Source organism: Cherax quadricarinatus, chromosome 2, assembly GCF_038502225.1.
Source record: "Cherax quadricarinatus isolate ZL_2023a chromosome 2, ASM3850222v1, whole genome shotgun sequence".
Lineage (NCBI taxonomy): Eukaryota > Metazoa > Arthropoda > Malacostraca > Decapoda > Parastacidae > Cherax > Cherax quadricarinatus.
In genome coordinates, this window is record NC_091293.1 from 82137209 (window position 1) to 82162107 (window position 24899).

Genomic DNA, 24899 nt, shown 5'->3' on the forward strand with positions numbered 1-24899 from the left:
CAACCTTCATCCACAGAAATTAGGAATGATACCGTAAGAGAAGTAAGAGAATTTCGACTACATAATTCAGAAGTTTTGAAACAACTAGACCTTTTCCTGGAAGTTCTTCCTACCCCTCAAAAATCTCAAATAAAAGAGTTAATCACTAAATATAACTCCATCTTCAAAGATATCCCTACTCCTTGTACCTTGGGTTTTCACGATATTGAATTGTTAGAAGATAGTCCAATAAAGCAATCCCCTTACCGGGTCTCCCCTGCTAAGCAAGAATTAATTCAGCAAGAGATAAACACATTACTGGAATATAATTTGATAGAACCCAGTTGGACACCTTGGGCCTCTCCCTGTTTATTGGTCCCAAAACCCGATGGTACCGTACGCCTATGCACGGATTATCGTAAAGTAAATTCAGTCACCAAGCCAGATGGGTTTCCATTACCCAGGATTGATGATTTAATAGATGCTGTGGCCGGTGCCAACTTTGTGACCAGATTAGACTTATTGAGAGGATATTACCAGGTACCGTTAACTCCTAGGGCCCAAGAGATTTCCGGGTTCATAGTTAAGAACGGACTATTTACGTATAAGGTTATGCCTTTTGGCTTGTGTAACGCCGCCTCCACTTTCCAGAGAATTATGAACATTTTAGTCCAACCCTTAGAAGGTGTAGAGGCATACTTAGACGACCTGGTGGTTTTTAGTGATGATTGGCAATCTCATTTAGAAAGATTAGAGCAACTACTGAAAGCGTTGCAGAAATACAATTTCACTGTAAATTTACAAAAATGTGACTTTGGTAAAGCCCAGATTAAATATCTCAGTTTTAAAATAGGGAAGGGACTAGTAGCCCCCGACCAATTAAAGGTCCAAGCTATTTTATATTTTCCAACGCCTCAGGACAGGAAAGCCCTACAACGGTTTTTGGGAATGGCTACTTATTACAGGCGTTTTTGCCCAAACTTTGCTCAAGTTGCCTCCCCCCTTACTAGATTGACCAGTCCTAAATATAAATTTAATTGGGACGAAAATCGTGAGCAAGCTTTTAAATGTTTAAAACGTTTCCTTTCCTCCACCCCAGTATTGCGTGCACCCAATTTCCAAATTCCTTTCACCCTCCATGTTGATGCCAGCGATGCCGCAATAGGTGCTGTCTTATTGCAATCTTTCCAAAACAGTAATATTCTGCATCCAATATGTTATTTTTCCTATAAATTGAAAGAATATCAAAGATCTTATTCAACCATAGAAAAAGAAGCCCTGGCTTTAGTCTTGTCATTGGAACACTTTGACGTATACCTCGGTTGTACTCCTCATGTGATAAATATTTCCTCAGACCATAATCCTCTAACTTTCATAAATTCTATGAAATAAAAAAATGTTAGAATATTACACTGGGCTTAAATTTAAGGATCCAACCTTACCGTATCTCCATATTTCATATAAAGGGTTCGAGCAACGTTTTAGCTGATGCCCTCTCTCGGTCCTAATATATTGCCTAACTACGGAAATTCTTTGCAGTCTAGCAGTGTTTCTGGTCCAGTTCTAGGAAGTGGATGACTGAGCTCGGAGAGATGTACCTCCATCCCCTTGTCATCTTACACCAGCTGGATGGTTTCTTCCACACCATCAGCATCTTAAACGCCGAGATATTTGCTTGTGGGCCGGGGTGTCATGCCCCTATTGTTAACCTTTCTTTAATATTACATTGCGGTCATTTCCTTTTATAGCTAAATTTGAAATGAGCATCCTTGTATTATTAAGGCTTATTCTTATTAACAATTATTATTATTTATGTAACATGGCCATGATAAGTTAAATTGAAGGTATAGGAACATGCCTTCCGCCCAGTGTACTGGTGTATGGTTAATCTGTAGTGTTCAGTGGTTACACGCCCCTTCCCCCCCCCCCTATTTGGTCAACTACTCTACTGAGTGTTGGTGAGTCACATGACCCACCTGACCTGTATACTCAAGGTTGACGGACAAGCAGTGAAGAAGTAGCAGCCAACGAGAACACTCCTGCTCGTCTCTGGTAACTGGCCAAGGTTGATATCCGGCCCAGACATATTCTGTTTTATTATGACTGCTTCCAAATTGGGAAATAAGACTTTAGTCACTAAAGTAATCTCTGTACATATATGTTATATCTAGGATCTCCTCCTAATCATATGTTATAAAAGCCTTATATATTTTGGACTATATAGAACAAACAAACATTCTTAACTTATATAATATTATTTGTGGCTTTTTGTTGTATCAAATATACTACATTAAAATTAAATTTCCGGAGGATTACTATTATTACCCCAACCTCTCTGTCCAAAGTTGTTATGCTCTAACCAGAAAGAAACTGAGTGGTTACAACCCTTGGAGTGTAACAATATATATATATATATATATATTCTTTCTTTCTTTCAACACACCGGCCGTATCCCACCGAGGCGGGGTGGCCCAAAAGGAAAAACGAAAGTTTCTCCTTTTACATTTAGTAATATATACAGGAGAAGAGGTTACTAGCCCCTTGCTCCCGGCATTTTAGTTGCCTCTTACAACACGCATGGCTTACGGAGGAAGAATTCTGTTCCACTTCCCCATGGAGATAAGAGGAAATAAACAAGAATAAGAACTAGAAAGAAAATAGAAGAAAACCCAGAGGGGTGTGTATATATGTGCTTGTACATGTATGTGTAGTGTGACCTAAGTGTAAGTAGAAGTAGCAAGACGTACCTGAAATCTTGCATGTTCATGAGACAGAAAAAAGGACACCAGCAATCCTACCATCATGTAAAACAATTACAGGCTTTCGTTTTACACTCACTTGGCAGGACGGTAGTACCTCCCTGGGCGGTTGCTGTCTACCAACCTACTACCTTGAATATATATATATATATATATAAATATATATATATATATATATATATATATATACATATATATACACACACAGTGGACCCTCGACCAACAATATTAATCCGTTCCTGAGAGCTCATCATTAATCGAAATTATAGTTAGTCGAGTTGATTTTCCCCATAAGAAATAATGGAAATCTAATTAATCCATTCCTAACACCCCAAAGTATTGAAAAAAAAAAATTTTACCACATGAAATAATAATTTTAATACACACAAACTGAAGAAGACATGCACAGTTACATGACACTTACCTTTATTGAAGATCTGGTGATGATTGATGGGATGGGAGGAGGGGAGAGTGTTGATGGTGTTAGTGTTTAGAAGGGGAATCCCCTTCCATTAGGACTTGAGGTGGCAAGTCCTTTTCCAGGGTTACTTCCCTTCTTCCTTTAATGCCACTAGGACTAGCTTGAGTCACTGGAACTCTGTCGCACAACATATCTGTCCATAGAGACCTGTACCTCCCGTTCCTTTATGACATTTCCTAAAGTGTTTCACAACATTGTCAGTGTAATAGTCACCAGCACGGCTTGCAATAGCTGTGTGAGGGTGATTTTCATCAAAAAAGGTTTGCACTTTAAGCCACATTGCACACATTTCCTTAATCTTTGAAGTAGGCAACTTCTTCGATTTCTCTATCCCCTCCTCCGAAGCAGTTTCCTCAGGTGTGGCCTCTTGCTGTTGAAGATGATCTAGCAGCTCATCAGTGGTTAGTTCTTCATTGTCCTCCTCCACCAACTCTTCCACATCCTCTCCACTAACCTCCAACCCCAAGAACTTCCCCAATGCCACAATGGATTCCTCAACTGGCATAGGATTCCCAGGGTTAGCCTCAAACCCTTCAAAATCCCTTTTGTCTACACATTCTGGCTACAGTTTTTTCCAAGCAGAGTTCAAGGTCCTCTTAGTCACTTCCTCTCAAGCCTTACCTGTAATGTTTACACAATTGAGGATGCTAAAGTGATCTCTCCAAAACTCTCTTAGAGTCAATTGAGTTTCTGAGGTCACTACAAAGCACCTTTCAAACATAGCTTTTGTGTAGAGTTTTTTGAAGTTTGCAATGACCTGCTGGTCCATGGGCTGCAGGAGAGGAGCGGTATTAGGAGGCAAAAACTTGACCTTAATGAAGCTCATGTCCCCAGAAAGTCGCTCTGCCATGTCTGAAGGATGACCAGAAGCACTGTCTAATACCAGGAGGCACTTAAGGTCCAATTTATTTTCCAGGAAGTAATTTTTCACATTGGGGGCAAATGCATGGTGTAACCAGTCATAGAAAAAGTCCCTAGTGACCCATGCCTTACTATTTGCCCTCCACAGCACACACAAATTAGCTTTGAGGACATTGTTTTTCCTGAACACTCTGGGAGTTTCAGAGTGATACACCAATAAAGGCTTCACTTTGCAATCACCACTAGCATTAGCACACATCAACAGAGTAAGCCTGTCTTTCATAGGCTTATGTCCTGGGAGTGCCTTTTCCTCCTGAGTAATGTAGGTCCTGCTTGGCATTTTCTTCCAAAACAGGCCTGTTTTGTCACAATTAAACACTTGTTCAGGTTTCAATCCTTCACTGTATGTACTCCTTGAATTCCTGCACATATTTTTCAGCCGCTTTGTGGTCCGAACTGGCAGCCTCACCATGCCTTATCACACTATGTATACCACTACGATTCTTAAATCTCTCAAACCAACCTTTGCTGGCCTTAAATTCACTCACATCACCACTAGTTGCAGGCATTTTTTTAATTAAATCGTCATGCAACATCCTAGCCTTTTCACATATGATCGTTTGAGAGATGCTATCTCCTGGTATCTGTTTTTCGTTTATCCACACCAATAACAGTCTCTCAACATCTTCTATCACTTGCGATCTCAGTTTCGAAAACATAGTTGCACCTTTGGCAAGAACAGCTTCCTTGATTGCTGTTTTCTTGCCCACAATAGTAGCGATGGTTGATTGAGGTTTTATGTACAACCTGGCCAGCTCGGAGACACGCAGTCCACTTTCATACTTAGCAATGATCTCTTTCTTCATATCCATAGTAATTCTCACCCTTTTTGCTGTAGGGTTGGCACTAGAAGCTTTCTTGGGGCCCATGGTGACTTATTTTGCAGGTGCAATCACTACAAACGCTGTGATAATATGAAATGTTCCGATTGTATGTTTGGATGGGACCACGGTGGATGGCTGGCTTGTAAACACTGGCACCCACGGGACAAGTGAGGCACGCTCAGGCCACAAGTGGACGTGTCTCAAACGGAACGAATTGCGTTGGTCGGGTTTTTTAGCGCTAGTCGAGGCAAAATTTTTGCGTTAAAATGTATTGCTAGTCGGATTTAACGTTAGACGATGCGAGTAGTCACAAAAGCGCTTGGAATTTCTCTATTCTTTCACAGTGGTTGTTTTGCATATTCTGAAATCACCTGTTTACTGTGATCTTATTGCATATATATATATATATATATATATATATATATATATATATATATATATATATATATATTATACATATATATTTATATATATATATATATATTATATATATATATATTATATATATATATTATATATATTATATATATATATTATATATACAGTGGACCCCCGGTTAACGATTTTAATCCGTGCAAGAGGGCTCATCGTTATGCGAAATAATCGTTATGCGAATGAATTTTCCCCATAAGAAATAATGGAAATAAAATTAATCCGTGCAAGACGCCCAAAAGTATGAAAAAAATTTTTTTTTACCACATGAAATGTTAATTTTAATACACACAAACTGAAAAAGGCATGCACAATTACATGACACTTACTTTTATTGAAGATCTGGTGATGATTGATGGGATGGGAGGAGGGGAGAGCATTATCTTCTTACTGTTTAGAAGGGGAATCCCCTTCCATTAGGACTTGAGGTAGCAAGTCCTTTTCTGGGGTTACTTCCCTTCTTCTTTTAATGCCACTAGGACCAGCTTGAGAGTCACTGGACCTCTGTCGCACAACAAATCTGTCCATAGAGCTCTGTACCTCCCGTTCCTTCAAGACTTTCCTAAAATGGGCCATAACATTGTCATTGAAATAGTCACAAGCACGGCTTGCAACAGCTGTGTCAGGGTGATTTTCATCTATAAAGGTTTGCAGTTCAACCCACTCTGCACACATTTCCTTAATCTTTGAAGTAGGCACAATGGATTCCACAACTGGCATAGGCTTCTCAGGGTTAGCCCCAAACCCTTCAAAATCTTTCTTAATTTCCATACTAATTCTCACCCTTTTTACCACAGGGTTGGCACTAGAAGCTTTCTTGGGGCCCATGGTCACTTATTTTCCAGAAACAGCACCGAAAATACTGTAATAATACGAAATATTCCGAGTGTATGCTTGGATGTTACCGCGGAGGCTGGCTGGTAAACAATGGGACGGAGCGGCACATGTGAGGCTGGCTGAGGGCACATTGGACGCGTCTCGGACGAAAATCGGTATGCGGGTTTTTAATCGGTATGCGGGGCAAAAATTTTGCGATAAAAGTAATCGTTATGCGGAAAAATCGCTATGCGATGCCATCGTTATGTGGGGGGTCCACTGTATATATATATATATATATATATATATATATATATATATATATATATATATATATATATATTATATATATATATATATATATATATATATATATATATATATATATATATATATATATTATATATATATATATATATATATATATATATATTATATATATATATATATATATATATATATATATATATATATATATATATATATATATTATATATATATATATATATATATATATATATATATATATATATATATATATATATATATATATATATATTATATATATATATATTATATATATATATATATATATATATATATATATATATATATATATATATATATATATATATATATATGTATATATATATATATATATATATATATATATAAACATATATATACATATATATAAACATATATATACATCTTTCTTTCTTTCAATGCACCAGCCTTATCCCACTGAGGTGGGGTGGCCCAAAAGGAAAAATAAAAGTTTCACCTTTTAAATTTAGTAATATATACAGGAGAAGGGGTTACTAGCCCCTTGCTCCCAGCATTTTAGTCGCCTCTTACGACACGCATGGCTTACGGAGGAAGAATTCTATTCCACTTCCCCATGGAGACATATATATATATATATATATATATATATATATATATATATATATATATATATATATATATATATATATATATATATATATATATATATATATATATACGTATATATATATATATACACCTACCATCCGACTTACGACCGAGTTCAGTTCCGAGAAACCGGTCGTAAGTCGAAATGGTCGTAACTCGAACTTTACTACTGAATATCAACAATACATTTTTGTAATGACTTTATTTTATTGTTTTATTTTAGTATTTCATGTTTTACTTTACTTTTTATGTTGTTAGTACTGTATTTTATACTGTAAGGTTTAGGATAAACACTGTGTACAACACAAATAGTTGTTTATTTCCCAGAAATTTGGCATAAAAAACACGGTCGTAAGTCGAGCAGGTCGTAAGTCGGATGGTAGGTGTATACATGTATATATATATATATATGTATATATATATACACATACAGAATATGCAAGGTTAAACAGGTGACAATTAGCATTAAAATTAGCTACAACATAGTATATATATTTTACAGCTCACTTTGGTTTGTGGAGTATTGTTTAAAATTATATATTATACAAATTAGCAATATTTTGTAAGACATTATGTAGACTGAGCCTCACTTAATCACTCAACTGCTTCAGCTGCTTCATACAGTTCTCTTACAATATACAGTGGACCCCCGCTTAACGATCACCTCCAAATGCGACCAATTATGTAAGTGTATTTATGTAAGTGCGTTTGTACGTGTATGTTTGGGGGTCTGAAATGGACTAATCTACTTCACAATATTCCTTATGGGAAAAAATTCGGTCAGTACTGGCACCTGAACATACTACTGGAATGAAAAAAGTTCATTAACCGGGGGTCCACTGTACATGTATTCAGTCACCTTTTCAAATCATTTTTATAGCTTTATAATACTGCACATAATATCCGAATGGTAATTAATTCATGTTTGCATTCACAAATCTACTTTTATATGGATACACAGTAGGTTGGTAGACAGCAACCACCCAGGGAAGTACTACCGTCCTGCCAGATGACTGTGAAACAAAAACCTGTAACTGTTTTGCATGATGGTAGGATTGCTGGTTTCTTTTTCTGTCTCATAAACACGCTAAGATAACAGGGATATCTTGCTACTCCTACTTACACTTTGGTCACACTTCACAGACACGCACATGCATATATATATATACATACATCTAGGTTTTTCTCCTTTTTCTAAATAGCTCTTGTTCTTTTTTATTTCTTCTATTGTCCATGGGGAAGTGGAAAAGAATCTTTCCTCCGTAAGCCATGCGTGTCGTATGAGGCGACTAAAATGCCGGGAGCAATGGGCTAGTAACCCCTTCTCCTGTATACAATTACTAAAAAAGAGAAGAAGAAAAACTTTATAAAACTGGGTTGCTTAAATGTGCGTGGATGTAGTGCGGATGACAAGAAACAGATGATTGCTGATGTTATGAATGAAAAGAAGTTGGATGTCCTGGCCCTAAGCGAAACAAAGCTGAAGGGGGTAGGAGAGTTTCAGTGGGGGGAAATAAATGGGATTAAATCTGGAGTATCTGAGAGAGTTAGAGCAAAGGAAGGGGTAGCAGTAATGTTAAATGATCAGTTATGGAAGGAGAAAAGAGAATATGAATGTGTAAATTCAAGAATTATGTGGATTAAAGTAAAGGTTGGATGCGAGAAGTGGGTCATAATAAGCGTGTATGCACCTGGAGAAGAGAGGAATGCAGAGGAGAGAGAGAGATTTTGGGAGATGTTAAGTGAATGTATAGGAGCCTTTGAACCAAGTGAGAGAGTAATTGTGGTAGGGGACTTGAATGCTAAAGTAGGAGAAACTTTTAGAGAGGGTGTGGTAGGTAAGTTTGGGGTGCCAGGTGTAAATGATAATGGGAGCCCTTTGATTGAACTTTGTATAGAAAGGGGTTTAGTTATAGGTAATACATATTTTAAGAAAAAGAGGATAAATAAGTATACACGATATGATGTAGGGCGAAATGACAGTAGTTTGTTGGATTATGTATTGGTAGATAAAAGACTGTTGAGTAGACTTCAGGATGTACATGTTTATAGAGGGGCCACAGATATATCAGATCACTTTCTAGTTGTAGCTACACTGAGAGTAAAAGGTAGATGGGATACAAGGAGAATAGAAGCATCAGGGAAGAGAGAGGTGAAGGTTTATAAACTAAAAGAGGAGGCAGTTAGGGTAAGATATAAACAGCTATTGGAGGATAGATGGGCTAATGAGAGCATAGGCAATGGGGTCGAAGAGGTATGGGGTAGGTTTAAAAATGTAGTGTTAGAGTGTTCAGCAGAAGTTTGTGGTTACAGGAAAGTGGGTGCAGGAGGGAAGAGGAGCGATTGGTGGAATGATGATGTAAAGAGAGTAGTAAGGGAGAAAAAGTTAGCATATGAGAAGTTTTTACAAAGTAGAAGTGATGCAAGGAGGGAAGAGTATATGGAGAAAAAGAGAGAAGTTAAGAGAGTGGTGAAGCAATGTAAAAAGAGAGCAAATGAGAGAGTGGGTGAGATGTTATCAACAAATTTTGTTGAAAATAAGAAAAAGTTTTGGAGTGAGATTAACAAGTTAAGAAAGCCTAGAGAACAAATGGATTTGTCAGTTAAAAATAGGAGAGGAGAGTTATTAAATGGAGAGTTAGAGGTATTGGGAAGATGGAAGGAATATTTTGAGGAATTGTTAAATGTTGATGAAGATAGGGAAGCTGTGATTTCGTGTATAGGGCAAGGAGGAATAACATCTTGTAGGAGTGAGGAAGAGCCAGTTGTGAGTGTGGGGGAAGTTCGTGAGGCAGTAGGTAAAATGAAAGGGGGTAAGGCAGCCGGGATTGATGGGATAAAGATAGAAATGTTAAAAGCAGGTGGGGATATAGTTTTGGAGTGGTTGGTGCAATTATTTAATAAATGTATGGAAGAGGGTAAGGTACCTAGGGATTGGCAGAGAGCATGCATAGTTCCTTTGTATAAAGGCAAAGGGGATAAAAGAGAGTGCAAAAATTATAGGGGGATAAGTCTGTTGAGTGTACCTGGTAAAGTGTATGGTAGAGTTATAATTGAAAGAATTAAGAGTAAGACGGAGAATAGGATAGCAGATGAACAAGGAGGCTTTAGGAAAGGTAGGGGGTGTGTGGACCAGGTGTTTACAGTGAAACATATAAGTGAACAGTATTTAGATAAGGCTAAAGAGGTCTTTGTGGCATTTATGGATTTGGAAAAGGCGTATGACAGGGTGGATAGGGGGGCAATGTGGCAGATGTTGCAAGTGTATGGTGTAGGAGGTAGGTTACTGAAAGCAGTGAAGAGTTTTTACGAGGATAGTGAGGCTCAAGTTAGAGTATGTAGGAAAGAGGGAAATTTTTTCCCAGTAAAAGTAGGCCTTAGACAAGGATGTGTGATGTCACCGTGGTTGTTTAATATATTTATAGATGGGGTTGTAAGAGAAGTAAATGCGAGGGTCTTGGCAAGAGGCGTGGAGTTAAAAGATAAAGAATCACACACAAAGTGGGAGTTGTCACAGCTGCTCTTTGCTGATGACACTGTGCTCTTGGGAGATTCTGAAGAGAAGTTGCAGAGATTGGTGGATGAATTTGGTAGGGTGTGCAAAAGAAGAAAATTAAAGGTGAATACAGGAAAGAGTAAGGTTATGAGGATAACAAAAAGATTAGGTGATGAAAGATTGAATATCAGATTGGAGGGAGAGAGTATGGAGGAGGTGAACGTATTCAGATATTTGGGAGTGGACGTGTCAGCGGATGGGTCTATGAAAGATGAGGTGAATCATAGAATTGATGAGGGAAAAAGAGTGAGTGGTGCACTTAGGAGTCTGTGGAGACAAAGAACTTTGTCCTTGGAGGCAAAGAGGGGAATGTATGAGAGTATAGTTTTACCAACGCTCTTATATGGGTGTGAAGCGTGGGTGATGAATGTTGCAGCGAGGAGAAGGCTGGAGGCAGTGGAGATGTCATGTCTGAGGGCAATGTGTGGTGTGAATATAATGCAGAGAATTCGTAGTTTGGAAGTTAGGAGGAGGTGCGGGATTACCAAAACTGTTGTCCAGAGGGCTGAGGAAGGGTTGTTGAGGTGGTTCGGACATGTAGAGAGAATGGAGCGAAATAGAATGACTTCAAGAGTGTATCAGTCTGTAGTGGAAGGAAGGCGGGGTAGGGGTCGGCCTAGGAAGGGTTGGAGGGAGGGGGTAAAGGAGGTTTTGTGTGCGAGGGGCTTGGACTTCCAGCAGGCATGCGTGAGCGTGTTTGATAGGAGTGAATGGAGACAAATGGTTTTTAATACTTGACGTGCTGTTGGAGTGTGAGCAAAGTAACATTTATGAAGGGATTCAGGGAAACCGGCAGGCCGGACTTGAGTCCTGGAGATGGGAAGTACAGTGCCTGCACTCTGAAGGAGGGGTGTTAATGTTGCAGTTTAAAAACTGTAGTGTAAAGCACCCTTCTGGCAAGACAGTGATGGAGTGAATGATGGTGAAAGTTTTTCTTTTTCGGGCCACCCTGCCTTGGTGGGAATCGGCCGGTGTGATAATAAAATAAATAAAATAAACACAGAAAGTACTGGCAATTAATTTTGTCAACCCATTACCATTGTTATTAGAAGGTGCACTAATTCATTCATGAATATAGCATTTACTATGTACGAGTGACCAGATATTATTTCTACTCAGAAGAGAGAGTAGAAGAGCTGTTTTTTCTGCAACTGTACCTTTCCATAAACTGTTGCATATGATTAATTATTTCTCACTCCCTATGATTGTCATGGGTCTGGTGCTGTACTAGCAAGGTTGGGCTTTCTCATGGACATTTCTGATGTCTACTGTCATGCTGACTATTCTTTTTTACAAGGGCGTACCAGTCTCCCAGCAGCTTACTTTCATTATAAAGATATGTGCCAATGCAAAACACATTTCACCTTTCCTGGCTTCTTTGGTGTCAGAACAACAAGTAATGCTTAGCAGTCAGACTCTACTGCAAGGGGCGATAATGGCTAATCAGTTCACTGCTATTCATTGGATTCATCTACCCCAGTTCCAGGCTTCCCGAGCTGGGAATTCCCTCATATACTGTCTCCATCACACCTGATTTCTCTTGGGCAATTCACAAAAAGCATAGACTCTACACACAAGGACCTCTGCCTGTGTCATTTTCCCTGTCTCTCTGAGACATTTTGATCCCTCTAAATCCAGTCCACCAATAACAAGGAGTTCGCATAGACATCTGAGGTTCCTGTCCTGCCTCTCGTTCTAATTCTCATAGTTATCCTGGCTTCCTTAGTAGAAACTTTCACTACAGGGATTCCTAATCTGGGCCCAGAGCATGAAAGCCATTTCTGGGAAATGTTACAAGCACATTGTTCAACTTATGAGGTCCTTGAAAGTCCTCTAGGTCTGTCCATCTCTCATGATTCCCTCCTCCAGACATCCTCTCATCCGAGATGTTCTACCCAGGTTTTTTTTTCTGCATCTTCTTCGTGGTCCAACTAGAGAAACCATCATTCATCAAAATTGTATTGATTCACCGAAACGTTTGCTGTTATGTCTTCCTCCACTTACTGGGTATCAGCTGTTCACATTCTTGATAGCCTCTTGAATCTTCACCCACATTTATCAGCTTTAAGTGCAGATTTTGGACTTAACACACCTTCAGTCTCCACCACCCTTAATATGATTCCCCAGTCCTCTAGGATTATAGAATTTCGCATCAGACGGGGTAAACAGAATGTTCTGAGAATTCGTCTTCTGGATTTTCTTGCAGGGTCACATATAACCCACAGGGAAATGGATTCAATTATTGTATACTTAAATTACATGGCTTTTTCCCTACTTCTGGGGACCCTTCACTGTTCTTGGTTGGTGAAAGCGGCAAATCAGTATTTCTCAGCTTGTTGCCAGGATGTGTAGATTCCTCTCCTCTTATCTTCGAATGGCTCTACTTTGATGGACCAACTATCTACATCTTCACATTGCAGTTACGATAAACTTTCCATGTCTGTGAATGTCCTTAGGGCGGAGATGAATTTTCATTGATCGGATGTATGAAGATCAGGAGTTGGGGATCTCTTTATATCAAATTTTAAGCTGGTATTTCTGAAAATTTTGTTCTGTTTTTGAGAAGCTGAAACTCACTGATTATTTATATTTTGAAAAATAATTACTCCTTCAAGACAATTCAGTCTCCATGAATCAAATGACAGCTTCAGCATCAATTATTTAAACGTTTCTGAAGACATCAGAAACAGGTGTTTATACCTGCTTGCTACATTATAAAAGACATCGAAAAATTAAACTTACTAAAAAGCAAAATTCAGGCTACATGTGGATAAAAATCACCCAAATGATCTTTGTATAGCATCGATGAATTATGGGAATCCTTCGTAAATGCTGTATGCTGTAACCTAATATGTTATCAAAATAACATTAGTTACATTTTGAGGCTAAGATTCAATAGCTTTTTTGTGAAGTGTAGATGAAAAACTTAGAGAAACTAAATATGCTCATATTGTTCAAACACTAAATTGAAACAGTGAAAGGTGTTGCCTGAATGCATGCCTAATGTTTAAGAAATCATCCACTTAAAGAGTATCAAGTAAACTCTTTCCAGTACTGTATATAGTAGGCAGCTGTCACAATTCAAGGAAGATCTCTTAGCAATATCAAAAGAAAGATAAAGAATATTCAGTATCAAGCTGAAAATGGAATAGAAAATATTTCATCAGAAATAGAGTGGTTGTTTGTTGGAATAAAGATCCAAGATGAGGTAGTGTGATACAATCACTGGTAACTTCAGAAAACCATATGACAAACTAAGCAATGAAGATGGGACACTCTGAGCATAGCTCTTGCTCCTGTGACTACAAATATATATAATCACAATGAAGGCTTGATATACTAAGAATTTATCTCAAAAAGTCAAACAGTGAATCAGGATTTATTTCATGCTGTTTTCTGACTGACTGTGTGGAACAAATTCATGGGGCACCAAGAGCTTATCATGAAGTGTGTAAAATACTATAGTGATACTTGTTTTCTCTTATGATCCTCATAAAAATAGATACAACAATATCATTTAAGGAGATATGTACTGAGAAACTGAGAAATGTAATTTAATTTTTAACAATCAGTGCTCATGTAAAAGATTTAGTCTCAGAATGTATTGGCTGTAACTTGTACTTTGAACAAAATAATTAGGGATGACTGACTTACTGATTCATGTTAGGAAACTACCATTTACAGTTTTCACTTCAGTTAGTACTGTGGCTCTATAGAAAGTTCAAAGATTTACAGTTGTTGTTACTAAAATTAAACTTCTGCTACGAGGATACTGTAGAGAATGATTTAAAAAATGAATGATTTCAAAAGAGCTTGACTAAAGAAGTTCCACAACACAGTTTGAAGAAAAAGCATCTCATTTATTCAGATTACAAATGCTGATAGAAGAATGTTTCAGGACTGAGTCCAGCAATAAGATAGTTGAACAAAATATTTGATTATAAAAGAAGATGCCTCAGACAACTAAAAGGTGACACTGATCATGTAATTCCATTAGAAAATGAAACACAATGAACACATATGAAAGATACAGTTGTAGACTCGGAGGAAGAGTAAAAAATGCTATTGATTAGTTTCCATGAGATACCATGGCGCACCCTCTTTGGAATATGTCACACCTATTGCTCACCTCTAATATCTCCGGTATGGTCTGGGATGCTCTATATAGTCCTTAATTCACCAACAGCTCAAAGAAGAGTTGCCCCAGAGTTGCAGTGTGAAGCTAAAAGCATTATGAACCACACCTAACAGATTATTATTATTTGGAGGCACAAGGACCCTCCCTCTCTTCACCCTAACTCAGCTGGTGTCTTGCTTGGCTGAGACACCAGCTGTGAGTTGACCACCTGGTTTGCAACCATGATCTTCAACCTCTCTGTCAAGGTCTTTGTGGTCATAGGGAGTATGTTTATTTCGCTCCACATTCGTAGTTGGAGGAAGGGAAGGTGCACGTGCCCATCACTCTGTGAGACTGTCAGGAAGTTCCGAGTTCAAAATCTTTTGATCAAATATTCCATTCGTCAGAAAGTATGCCTACCTCATTTCCAATGTTTTCTGCTTGACATATTTACTTTGTGTACCCTCTTCTCTGATGGTCCTCTTCTTTCTGAAGACTTGCTAAATGGTTTCTTAATTAACACCTGTTTGCACTAGTATTAATGATTCTCATTTCCCATTTTTTCTGTTGCTGTTCTTCCTCCCTCCCTCTCTACTACCTCTTTCACTTCTGTCATGAGGTGCTAAATGATCCCTACGGGTTTACATTTTTGATAAATTTAGTAATCTGCAATTGTTAATCTTCAAGTTGTTCCACTGGCATCCCAGATGACAAACATCCTTATTCTTCATGTAATTCCTCCTCCTTTGACATTTCCTTCCATGGTGGGAGCACCAATCTTCATCTCTCTGTTCCCTTCGATGGTCAGTTGCTGCTCTACACACTCCTGGAATCCCAATCATTGTTGCAGGTCCCAGGGTGGACGTGAAATCTGTCAGTATCTGTTTATAGGCTCTCCAGTGATGGATGGATCTCCCAGCCACTGGGGTTCAGTGCACACTGCCTTTCCAACTCGACTGCATTGCATGACCCCCTACAAGTCTGGTTCTTACTGATGAATATAATACTAATTCATAACAGTTGCTTCCAATAATGGGTGGAAGATTGCAGTTGTTGTGTCCTAGCTCACAGGACTCTCATATCCTCGTTATTTTTTTGTCCTTGCTGAACTTGGAGGAACCAGGGTTACCTCTCATTGTCTTCAACCCTGTTGGTCTTTTCTGAAAGTAGTTTTGCCCAGGCTCAGTTTCTTTGTTTCAACTTGTGTGCATCTAGTGACCTCTTTCTCCTGTAAAGATCTCCTGTGTGTAAGAATTTATCTGTCTCCTTCCACTGTGCCTTACTAAGAATCTCATTTCCCTGGCAGATCAACTGCTGTGCTACCTAATTGGGCTATTCTGTTGAGAACTTCACTCCTTGACATTTTGTTCTTTGGTGGCACGCTGGGATACCTCTCTATTGCCACCTTCTCTGCTTGGAGTACTTGACATTGGCTTCTGCATCTTTCAACCGCCTCCTTGTGGGCCGGGAATCTGTGTGCATCAAACTTTTTCTCCAGTACTCTCATGCCTCTAGTCCAAGAATAATACCTTCTTGGCACTGCTATATGCATAGAGTTTTCCTTATGCATAGGAGCCTCCTACACTCTCTTTCTCTCTCTCTCTCTCTCTGGTTGGCCTTGGTAGGCCAACCAGTCTTGCTGTTAGTGTGGTCAATTCTGCTGACTAATTCCTCTTCATCTGCTCGTCAGTGACATGCTGCTAGATGTGCCTTGGATGACGTATACTTCACTATTCTTTGGGGTCCCCATCACCCCATTATCATGTTCTTAAGTTTGTTCTATGTTCTCTTTCCAGATCCTCTGTCAGAGTTGAACTCTTCTCTTGAAGATTTTGTGGCCAAAATCAGTAAAGGGTCACTCCTCTTCCCTTCATTTCTTTGAGAGCAAAATTTAATGGGTCAGTAACATGTCATTCTTAGTGAGGGGGTCGCATGTCTTATATTGATCGCTTAAAGCTGAAATTGGTGCACAACACTTGAACGACAATTGTTTTACAAGTTGTCAAATTAGATAAGATACATGTACCTTTATTTCCCATGAAGATACTTTGAAGTTATAATAGTATGTGAATAGTATACAATATATCTTACAACAAAAACCCCATAATTATGAATAGTATTTCAGATAGCCTAAAGCCAGCAGTGTAAAAATTAACAAACACTAGACTATGCCTATAAAAGTGGGACTCACTAAAAAGTACAATTACATAAAACTGTAATACAACTTTTATTGAAAACTAAGAATTTAATGAAAGACATGAATTAGGTTTTTATGTTACAATGAAACAAGAGTTCAATGCAGCATTGCAAACCACACCAAGAAAGGCATCAGAGTTAATAGACATGACATATTCCAGAATGGGCCTTTTCCATTGTTTTCCCAGATTGTCGCATTTCACGAAGTGGTAAACCCATATTGGTGCTTCTGCACAAAAGGGTGGCGGAGGGTCGATCCTCCGCCCATGAGGGTAACTCAGCACATGGTGTGGGGAAGGCTTCATCGTCCATCCACTAATTATGGCCTGGTCTCTGACTAATCAGGCTGTTGATGATCGTATTGATCTTTCCTACAAAAAAAAATTTACATTAAAATGAAATTTATTAGAGATATGTGAAAATATGGACAAAATCTCACTAAAAGAATACTTATCAAGGCAAATATTTCATAAGAAGGCAATAAATGAAGTGTGAAGATTATCCATGAGGTAAGTGTACCTTCACACTCTTGGCAAATCTGAGAGAAGAGTGAAACACGTTTGACATGTATAAAGAATGTGATGTATGGGAAGAATTTGAGTAAGTTACCCATGTTACTGTCATGCTGAATAAATAAATAAATAAATAAATATACATACATGTATATATATATATATATATATATATATATATATATATACAGTGGACCCCCGCATAACGATCACCTCCGAATGCGACCAATTATGTAAGTGTATTTATGTAAGTGCGTTTGTACGTGTATGTTTGGGGGTCTGAAATGGACTAATCTACTTCACAATATTCCTTATGGGAACAAATTCGGTCAGTACTGGCACCTGAACATACTTCTGGAGTGAAAAAATATCGTTAACCGGGGGTCCACTGTATATATATATATATATATTATATAGATATTTATATATATATATATATATATATATATATATATATATTATATAGATATGAATATATATATATATATATATATATTATTTTTTTATTTTTTTTTTATTATCACACTGGCTGATTCCCACCAAGGCAGGGTGGCCCGAAAAGAAAAACTTTCACCATTATTCACTCCATCACTGTCTTGCCAGAAGGGTGCTTTACACTACAGTTTTTAAACTGCAACATTAACACCCGTCCTTCAGAGTGCAGGCACTGTACTTCCCATCTCCAGGACTCAAGTCCGGCCTGCCGGTTTCCCTGAACCCCTTCATAAATGTTACTTTGCTCACACTCCAACAGCATGTCAAGTATTAAAAACCATTTGTCTCCACTCACTCCTATCAAACACGCTCACGCATGCCTGCTGGAAGTCCAAGCCCCTCGCACACAAAACCTCCTTTACCCCCTCCCTCCAACCTTTCCTAGGCCGACCCCTACCCCGCCTTCCTTCCACTACAGACTGATACACTCTTGAAGTCATTCTGTTTCGCTCCATTCTCTCTACATGTCCGAACCACCTCAACAACCCTTCCTCAGCCCTCTGGACAACAGTTTTGGTAATCCCGCACATCCTCCTAACTTCCAAACTACGAATTCTCTGCATTATATTCACACCACACATTGCCCTCAGACATGACATCTCCACTGCCTCCAGCCTTCTTCTCGCTGCAACATTCATCACCCATGCTTCACACCCATATAAGACCGTTGGTAAAACTATACTCTCATACATTCCCCTCTTTGCCTCCAAGGACAAAGTTCTTTGTCTCCACAGACTCCTAAGTGCACCACTCACTCTTTTCCCCTCATCAATTCTATGATTCACCTCATCTTTCATAGACCCATCCGCTGACACGTCCACTCCCAAATATCTGAATACATTCACCTCCTCCATACTCTCTCCCTCCAATCTGATATTCAATCTTTCATCACCTAATCTTTTTGTTATCCTCATAACCTTACTCTTTCCTGTATTCACCTTTAATTTTCTTCTTTTGCACACCCTGCCAAATTCATCCACCAATCTCTGCAACTTCTCTTCAGAATCTCCCAAGAGCACAGTGTCATCAGCAAAGAGCAGCTGTGACAACTCCCACTTTGTGTGTGATTCTTTATCTTTTAACTCCATGCCTCTTGCCAAGACCCTCGCATTTACTTCTCTTACAACCCCATCTATAAATATATTAAACAACCATGGTGACATCACACATCCTTGTCTAAGGCCTACTTTTACTGGGAAATAATTTCCCTCTTTCCTACATACTCTAACTTGAGCCTCACTATCCTCGTAAAAACCCTTCACTGCTTTCAGTAACCTACCTCCTACACCATACACTTGCAACATCTGCCACATTGCCCCCCTATCCACCCTGTCATACGCCTTTTCCAAATCCATAAATGCCACAAAGACCTCTTTAGCCTTATCTAAATACTGTTCACTTATATGTTTCACTGTAAACACCTGGTCCACACACCCCCTACCTTTCCTAAAGCCTCCTTGTTCATGTGCTATCCTATTCTCCGTCTTACTCTTAATTCTTTCAATAATAACTCTACCATACACTTTACCAGGTATACTCAGCAGACTTATCCCCCTATAATTTTTGCACTCTCTTTTATCCCCTTTGCCTTTATACAAAGGAACTATGCATGCTCTCTGCCAATCCCTAGGTACCTTACCCTCTTCCATACATTTATTAAATAATTGCACCAACCACTCCAAAACTATATCCCCACCTGCTTTTAACATTTCTATCTTTATCCCATCAATCCCGGCTGCCTTACCCCCTTTCATTTTACCTACTGCCTCACGAACTTCCCCCACACTCACAACTGGCTCTTCCTCACTCTTACAAGATGTTATTCCTCCTTGTCCTATACACGAAATCACAGCTACCCTATCTTCATCAACATTTAACAATTCCTCAAAATATTCCCTCCATTTTCCCAATACCTCTAACTCTCCATTTAATAACTCGCCTCTCCTATTTTTAACTGACAAATCCATTTGTTCTCTAGGCTTTCTTAACTTGTTAATCTCACTCCAAAACTTTTTCTTATTTTCAACAAAATTTGCTGATAACATCTCACCCACTCTCTCATTTGCTCTCTTTTTACATTGCTTCACCACTCTCTTAACCTCTCTCTTTTTCTCCATATACTCTTCGCTCCTTGCATCACTTCTACTTTGTAAAAACTTCTCATATGCTAACTTTTTCTCCCCTACTACTCTCTTTACATCATCATTCCACCAATCGCTCCTCTTCCCTCCCGCACCCACTTTCCTGTAACCACAAACTTCTGCTGAACACTCTAACACTACATTTTTAAACCTACCCCATACCTCTTCGACCCCATTGCCTATGCTCTCATTAGCCCATCTATCCTCCAATAGCTGTTTATATCTTACCCTAACTGCCTCCTCTTTTAGTTTATAAACCTTCACCTCTCTCTTCCCTGATGCTTCTATTGTCCTTGTATCCCATCTACCTTTTACTCTCAGTGTAGCTACAACTAGAAAGTGATCTGATATATCTGTGGCCCCTCTATAAACATGTACATCCTGAAGTCTACTCAACAGTCTTTTATCTACCAATACATAATCCAATAAACTACTGTCATTTCGCCCTACATCATATCTTGTATACTTATTTATCCTCTTTTTCTTAAAATATGTATTACCTATAACTAAACCCCTTTCTATACAAAGTTCAATCAAATGGCACCCCAAACTTACCTACCACACCCTCTCTAAAAGTTTCTCCTACTTTAGCATTCATGTCCCCTACCACAATCACTCTCTCACTTGGTTCAAAGGCTCCTATACATTCACTTAACATCTCCCAAAATCTCTCTCTCTCCTCTGCATTCCTCTCTTCTCCAGGTGCATACACGCTTATTATAACCCACTTCTCGCATCCAACCTTTACTTTAATCCACATAATTCTTGAATTTACACATTCATAAGAACATAAGAAAGGAGGAACACTGCAGGAGGCCTGCTGGCCCATACTAGGCAGGTCCTTTACAATTCATCCCACTAACAAAACATTTGCCCAACCCAATTTTCAATGCCACCCAAGAAATAAACTCTGATGTGAAAGTCCCACTCAAATCCAACCCCTCCCACTCATGTACTTATCCAACCTAGATTTGAAACTACCCAAAGTCCCAGCCTCAATAACCCAACTAGGTAGACTGTTCCACTCATCAACTACCCTATTTCCAAACTAATACTTTCCTATGTCCTTTCTAAATCTAAACTTATCTAATTTAAATCCATTACTGCGGGTTCTCTCTTGGAGAGACATCCTCAAGACCTTATTAATATCCCCTTTATTAATACCTATCTTCCACTTATACACTTCGATCAGGTCTCCCCTCATTCTTCGTCTAACAAGTGAATGTAACTTAAGAGTCTTCAATCTTTCTTCATAAGGAAGATTTCTAATGCTATGTATTAATTTAGTCATCCTACGCTGAATGTTTTCTAACGAATTTATGTCCATTTTGTAATACGGAGACCAGAACTGAGCTGCATAATCTAGGTGAGGCCTTACTAATGATGTATAAAGCTGCAGTATGACCTCTGGACTTCTGTTGCTTACACTTCTTGATATAAATCCCAGTAATCTATTTGCCTTATTACGTATGCTTAGGCATTGCTGTCTTGGTTTAAGGTTGCTGCTCACCATAACCCCCAAGTCCTTTTCGCAATCTGTATGGCTAAGTTCTACATCATTTAACTTATAAGTACTAGGGTTATGGGCACTCCCAAGCTTCAGAACCTTGCATTTATCTACATTGAACTGCATCTGCCACTTTTCTGACCAAGAATAGAGTTTGTTTAAATCCTCCTGAAGTTCCATAACATCTACGTTTGAATCAATTATCCTACCTATCTTTGTGTCATCGGCGAATTTGCTCATATCACTAGTAATTCCCTCATCAAGATCATTGATATATATTATAAACAACAACGGGCCCAAGACTGATCCCTGTGGAACGCCACTTGTTACAGATCCCCACTCGGATTTAACCCCATTTATGGACACTCTCTGCTTCCTGTCAGTGAGCCATGACTCGATCCACGAGAGCACTTTTCCCCCAATGCCATGAGCTGCCACTTTCTTTAACAGTCTATGGTGCGGAACTCTATCAAAAGCCTTACTAAAATCTAAGTAAATAATATCAAATTCTTTATTGTGGTCAACAGCCTCAAAAGCTTTACTGAAGAAAGTTAATAAATTAGTTAGACAAGACCGGCCTCTTGTGAATCCATGCTGAGTATCATTAATCAAGCTATGCTTATCGAGATGGCTTCTTATAATCTCAGCTATAATTGACTCTAGTAATTTGCCTACAATTGAGGTCAGGCTTATTGGGCGGTAATTTGACGGTAACGACTTGTCCCCTGTTTTAAAAATAGGAGTTACATTAGCCATCTTCCACATATCAGACACTACACCTGTTTGAAGAGATAAATTAAAAATATTAGTTAATGGTTCACAGAGTTCCATTTTGCATTCCTTAAGAACCCTTGAAAAAACCTCATCAGGACCCGGCGACTTATTTTGCTTCAGTCTGTCTATCTGCTTCACAACCATCTCACTAGTGACTGTGATGTTACATAATTTATCTTCTTCTAGCCCACTGTAAAAATTAATTACTGGAATATTGTTAGTGTCTTCCTGTGTAAACACTGAGAGAAAATAATTATTTAAAATCAAGCACATTTCATTCTCTTTGTCAGTAAGGTGCCCATAGTTATTTTTAAGGGGACCTATCTTATCTCTAACTTTTGTTCTATAGATCTGGAAAAAACTTTTTGGGTTAGTTTTAGAATCCCTAGCAACTTTAATTTCATAGTCCCTTTTAGCTTTTCTTATCCCCTTTTTAATGTCCCTCTTAATGTCAATATACTGATTCATAAGATGACCCTCACCTCTTTTGATACGCCTATAAATTCCTTTCTTATGCCCTAGTAGATATTTGAGCCTATTATTCATCCATTTTGGGTCATTTCTATTTGATCTAATTTCTTTATATGGGATAAATGCTCTTTGAGCAGCATGTATAGTGTTCAGAAAACTGTCATATTGATAGCTCTCTTCGTTACCCCAGTCAACAGATGATAAGTGTTCTCTAAGCCCATCGTAATCTGCTAAGCGAAAATCTGGGACTGTTACTGAGTTATCGCTACTATCATACTTCCATTCAATGCTAAATGTAATTGATTTGTGGTCGCTAGCACCCAGTTCCTCTGAAATTTCTAAATTATTAACAAGGGATTCATTGTTTGCCATAACTAAGTCAAGCAGGTTATTTCCCCTTGTAGGTTCTGTCACAAACTGCTTCAAAAAACAATCCTGAAATACTTCTAAGAAGTCGTATGATTCTAAATTCCCAGTCAAGAAATTCCAATCAACATGACTAAAGTTAAAGTCTCCTAGAATTACTACATTATCGTGCCTTGTGGCCTTAACAATTTCCTCCCATAGTAGTTTCCCTTGGTCCCTATCTAAGTTTGGGGGACGGTATATCACTCCTAAAATCAGTTTTTCATGCCCCTCTGAAAATTCTATCCAAACAGACTCTGTATGTGTTACTTCAGACTTAATACCCGTTTTTATGCAACAGTTCAAGCGATCTCGGACATACAATGCCACCCCACCCCCCCTCCCAATACTTCTATCTTCTTGGAACAATTTAAAACCCTGAATATGACATTCCGCAGGCATGTCCCGACTTTTTTAATTAAACCACGTCTCAGTTAAGGCAAATACATCAATGTTACCTACACTAGCAACTAATCTCAACTCGTCCATCTTATTCCTAGCACTACGGCAATTAGCATAATAAACATTGAAAGACTCTCCTTTCTCTTTACCCTTCCTGCTCATTTCTATTTTTCTACTAAACCTATTACTGTCCTTATCACCCAAGGTCCCTGGCTTTTCAATATCTATCTCGTTCTTATTATTACTAGTTCCCCTAGAACTCGTAATATTACTACACTGGAACTTCACTGTTTTCCTGCCAAAACCCATACCACTAACTATTCCTAGTTTAAAGTCCTAACTGCTCCCTCCACTGCAGTTGCCAGTGCTCCCACCCCACACCTAGATAAGTGAACCCCATCCCTAGCATACATGTCATTTCTGCCATAGAAGAGGTCCCAGTTGTCAATGAATGTTACCGCATTTTCCTTACAGTATTTGTCCAGCCAGCAATTGACACCAATTGCCCTGGACAACCATTCACTTCCAACTCCCCTCCTTGGCAAAATACCACATATGACAGGTTTCCCACCCTTACTTCTAATTATTTCTATTGCTGACCTATACCTGCTAATCAGGTCCTCACTCCTACGTCTGCCAACATCGTTGCCTCCAGCACTGAGACAGATAATAGGATTGCTCCCATTACCTCTCATGATGTCATCCAGACGGCTAACAATATCCTCCATCCCAGCCCCAGGAAAGCAAACTCTCTGTCTCCTACTCCTGTCCTTCAAGCAGAACGCCCTATCCATATACCTAACTTGGCTATCCCCAACAACAACAATATTCGTACCTTCCTTAATGTCTTTCGTCGTGACGTTCCCAATATTCGACTCATATTCGTCAGGTAGCACTGAGAATGTATTGGATGTTTCCACAACAGTTTCCACGGCATTCTCTTTCTTCTTCATCGTTTCTACCTTTCCATTCGTCTTCTTGATCGTCAACTTCTTTCCCTGCTGTCCAGCCACTGACCAGTTTCCCTTCTTGACCTGAGGACTCAAAACAGGAGGACTACTCCGAATCTTTTTGTTTTCCTCGGTCAGTCGCCGAATTTCCATATTCGCCAACCTCAATTCTTCCTTATTAAGCTGTTGGTAAAGTTGCTCGATGGAGGGCATCTTGCTTCAATT

At 38.8% G+C, this 24899-nt stretch overlaps 1 protein-coding gene across 4 annotated transcripts in view; it reads right to left on the bottom strand.

Moving 5' to 3' along the window:
- Window positions 1-24899, bottom strand: part of CaMKI (Calcium/calmodulin-dependent protein kinase I) — a 919698-nt gene that overhangs the window by 44710 nt on the left and 850089 nt on the right. The window contains exon 9 of one of the 4 annotated variants that reach the window (XM_070089394.1): window positions 17171-17388. The exons of the other annotated variants lie outside the window; for them this stretch is intronic. Within the exon in view, the coding sequence (XP_069945495.1) occupies window positions 17359-17388 (30 nt within the window). The 3' untranslated portion in view covers window positions 17171-17358. Of the gene's footprint in view, window positions 1-17170; window positions 17389-24899 lie in introns of those variants that run through there. 4 annotated transcript variants of the gene reach the window in all.